A 2,866-nucleotide genomic window follows, 5' to 3' on the forward strand; every position below is an offset into this window, starting at 1 on the left:
CTCCCAGCCAGGCCCAGCGCGGAGACCCACCGCCTCCCCCCCCACACACACACACCCCGGGCAGAGCTCTCGCCGGCCCGTTCGCGCCGCGGCCCCAGCGTTCAGCCGCTTGAGAAGAAAGAGCGGCGGGGGCTCTGGGCGACTCACCCCCTCCCTCACCCCCTCCGCTCCCTCCTCCCGCTGGGCCACCTCCCCCATCTTCTACGGTCCCGTCCCGCTCCCGCACGGGCAGTACTCACGGCGGCGCGGCGCGGCAGGAGCATGGCCATGGCCGTGGAGCTGAGGGGAGGTGGTAGCCGCTCGCGCTGCTCCCGTCCCTCACGAAGGCAGCGACTGTAGCCTCGCGCCGCCGTGGCCCCCTTTAAGCGCTCTCCCGCTCTCCTATTGGGCAGCTTCGTACGATGCACGCCCTCGATTGGTCCATCTACTCAGGGCCCTCCCAAACAGGAAGCGGCTCGCACAAGATCCGCGAGGCGGCGCGAGGAGACACGAGACGGGCGGGGGGGGGCGGGGAGAGAGAGGCGCAGGTGCCTCCCGTCTGTTGAGGCCAACCCAAGGTCGCAAAACAAGAGATTTTACCTTGAAAAGCACATTCAGCTGTGCCGCCTATCGCGGAGAATACCGGCTGGGGATAGTTTGGGTCGTTAAAAGCCAGCTGGGCCGGCACTTCTCACCACGGGCGTTGCTGGGGGCGGGGGAGCCAGGCCGAAGGGGCACAGCTGGCACCTGTGGTTTTAAATTGCACATAGGAATCAAAAGTAATGAGTCAGTTTAGTCCTGAGAGTCAGGAACTTCAACTCCACAGTAGCTGCCTAAACTGAAATACAACGGTTTTGCAGTCTCCCCCCAACGGTGTTATATGTTCACACAAGTTAATATTCCCATATCCTTCATAAGGGCAGCTCCAGCTGGCTCTGTTTATCAACATATTTAACTGGGGGTAAATGTTGATCCCTTCACTGAGAGAATTTTTTCTTGGGCTGCAAGCATACCTGTAAGAATACAGATCAAGACTTAAAAAGACAAAAGGAGGCAAAAGGAAAAAAACCACACACTTGCATAAGAAACATATTTTGAATGATACCAGTCTTAACATTTTATTTATTGCATACAAAAGGATTTCTTTTGACAATGGAATTTTATATGAAAAGTAATTTGATGTATACTGTTGAGAATCTTATCTTCAAAGTCAAAGATGCTGCAGAAAAACTTAAGGCAATGCATCTAAGCATATAAAGCACAGTAAGTGGTGGAAATTTTCAAAAATCAAATGCCTATTCTTTTTTCTTCCCATAAATTACGGTTAAGTCACAACTTTCTGGAATAGAAGTAGGCTGCAGCTTTATTAGCCCCTGCAATAGCATGTAAGATCAGAACACTGTGATTCCTGGCAAATACCTAAGTGTTCAACATCACATTACAATGTTATGCATACATTTAAAAGCAAGACAATTATCAGTAGCAGTTATAAAACAAGTCAATTCATGGACCACTAAAATACCTCTAGTACCAGGCACCCAAATCAGGTGCATAAAAGATTTCCTAAAAACAAATAAAATAAAAATCCCCCAAACCTGTGCTTCTTTGTCCTGTAAGGAAGCCAAAATAGATTCTACCACGCATCCAGGGTCTCAGTTATTTCAGAGGCCCTGGGGTTTTTTGTCTCATGTCTCTCAAGTACCTTCTTGGAAACGTTTAAAAGTGAGCATCATCAGACTTCAAAGCATCAGTGGTCAACTAACTTCCCTCCTTTTCAACAGTCACTGAAAGACAGAAAGTGTCTGTTCAGTCCTTCCAGTTACTTTTATTCATTTTGCAGCTTCAACTTCATACTCACTTCCAGTTTCCTACAGCCATAATGTTTAAGAAGCTTTAGCATAAAACCATGTCAGGTTTTGAAGCAGTCAAATCATGTGTTGCCTCTCTCCCATATCCCTCACTGTACAAGCACAAAGTGGTTTTAAGTTCAGTTTTAGCAATGCAATTAAGCTTGAAAATGTCCATTTATCACACATGCTAGAATAAAATTTCTCTCCACTTAAAGCCTCAGTGCCAGAGGTGTTAAATTTGTTGCCAGCAATAGACACTGCGCTGGCAAATGCTACTCCTAACAGATTAAAAAAAAATAAAATAAAAGGGAAGCAGCTTTAACCAGACAAAACCAGGCATCAAATTAGATAAGGTAATATTTATAAATGGATCACCTTTTTTTTTAGTGTAAACATAACAGTTCATCTTCTAGGTTTACTGTAAACCATTGTACACTTAATCTGATTATGAAAGACAAAGACAAGAGAAACTGAAGGTATTTATTATTCAATCCACTTACAAAGCAGGTGGCTTAATGCAAGCTTATTGACATGTTCATATATGATCCCCGAGGAACATCTTTTCCAAAATGACAGTAATACTGTCTCAATGTTTCTGCACATTTGCAATTTGCAATGTTGAGCACATTTAAATAAACTATAATCTATCATATGTGAAAGAATGTTTATGAGCAACTGGAATCCTGATGTGGATTAAAACCTCCTCCAAAGGTGAAATGTTAGTACATTATAACTTAATTCTATATACTATATTATGCAGCAAATCTTAACTATAGAAAATATTTCAATCAGTGATGGACTGTTGGTAATTTTATAAAGAGGGAATCTATGATCAAGGCAAAAACTAGGTAACCACGTAATTTGTGTCTCATTTTCTACAGAAATTTACAGCCTTTCAATTTACTAATGAAAAATAAAACAAGAGACAAGTGGATTTAGCTAACTTTATTAATGTTAAAACTAATAAAAATCCCAAGACAAGCCTGGAATCCTTAGAAGTTCTATGAATGTGTGTATATCTGCCACCCGCCCCCACC

The 2,866-nt window shown here is 43.7% G+C and overlaps 2 protein-coding genes across 2 annotated transcripts in view; both read right to left on the reverse strand.

Moving 5' to 3' along the window:
* Positions 1–378, reverse strand: part of CCNB2 (cyclin B2) — a 5,003-nt gene extending 4,625 nt beyond the window's left edge. The window contains exon 1 of the mRNA XM_014944588.1: positions 240–378. Within this exon, the coding sequence (XP_014800074.1) occupies positions 240–269 (30 nt within the window). The 5' untranslated portion in view covers positions 270–378. The remainder of the gene's footprint in view (positions 1–239) is intronic.
* Positions 379–1,067: 689 nt separating this feature from the next.
* Positions 1,068–2,866, reverse strand: part of RNF111 (ring finger protein 111) — a 55,668-nt gene continuing 53,869 nt past the window's right edge. The window contains exon 16 of the transcript XR_001412347.1: positions 1,068–1,763. The gene's annotated coding sequence lies outside the window, so the exon portion shown is untranslated. The remainder of the gene's footprint in view (positions 1,764–2,866) is intronic.

The sequence above is a fragment of the Calidris pugnax genome, unplaced genomic scaffold (genome assembly GCF_001431845.1).
Source record: "Calidris pugnax isolate Ruff unplaced genomic scaffold, ASM143184v1 scaffold70, whole genome shotgun sequence".
Lineage (NCBI taxonomy): Eukaryota > Metazoa > Chordata > Aves > Charadriiformes > Scolopacidae > Calidris > Calidris pugnax.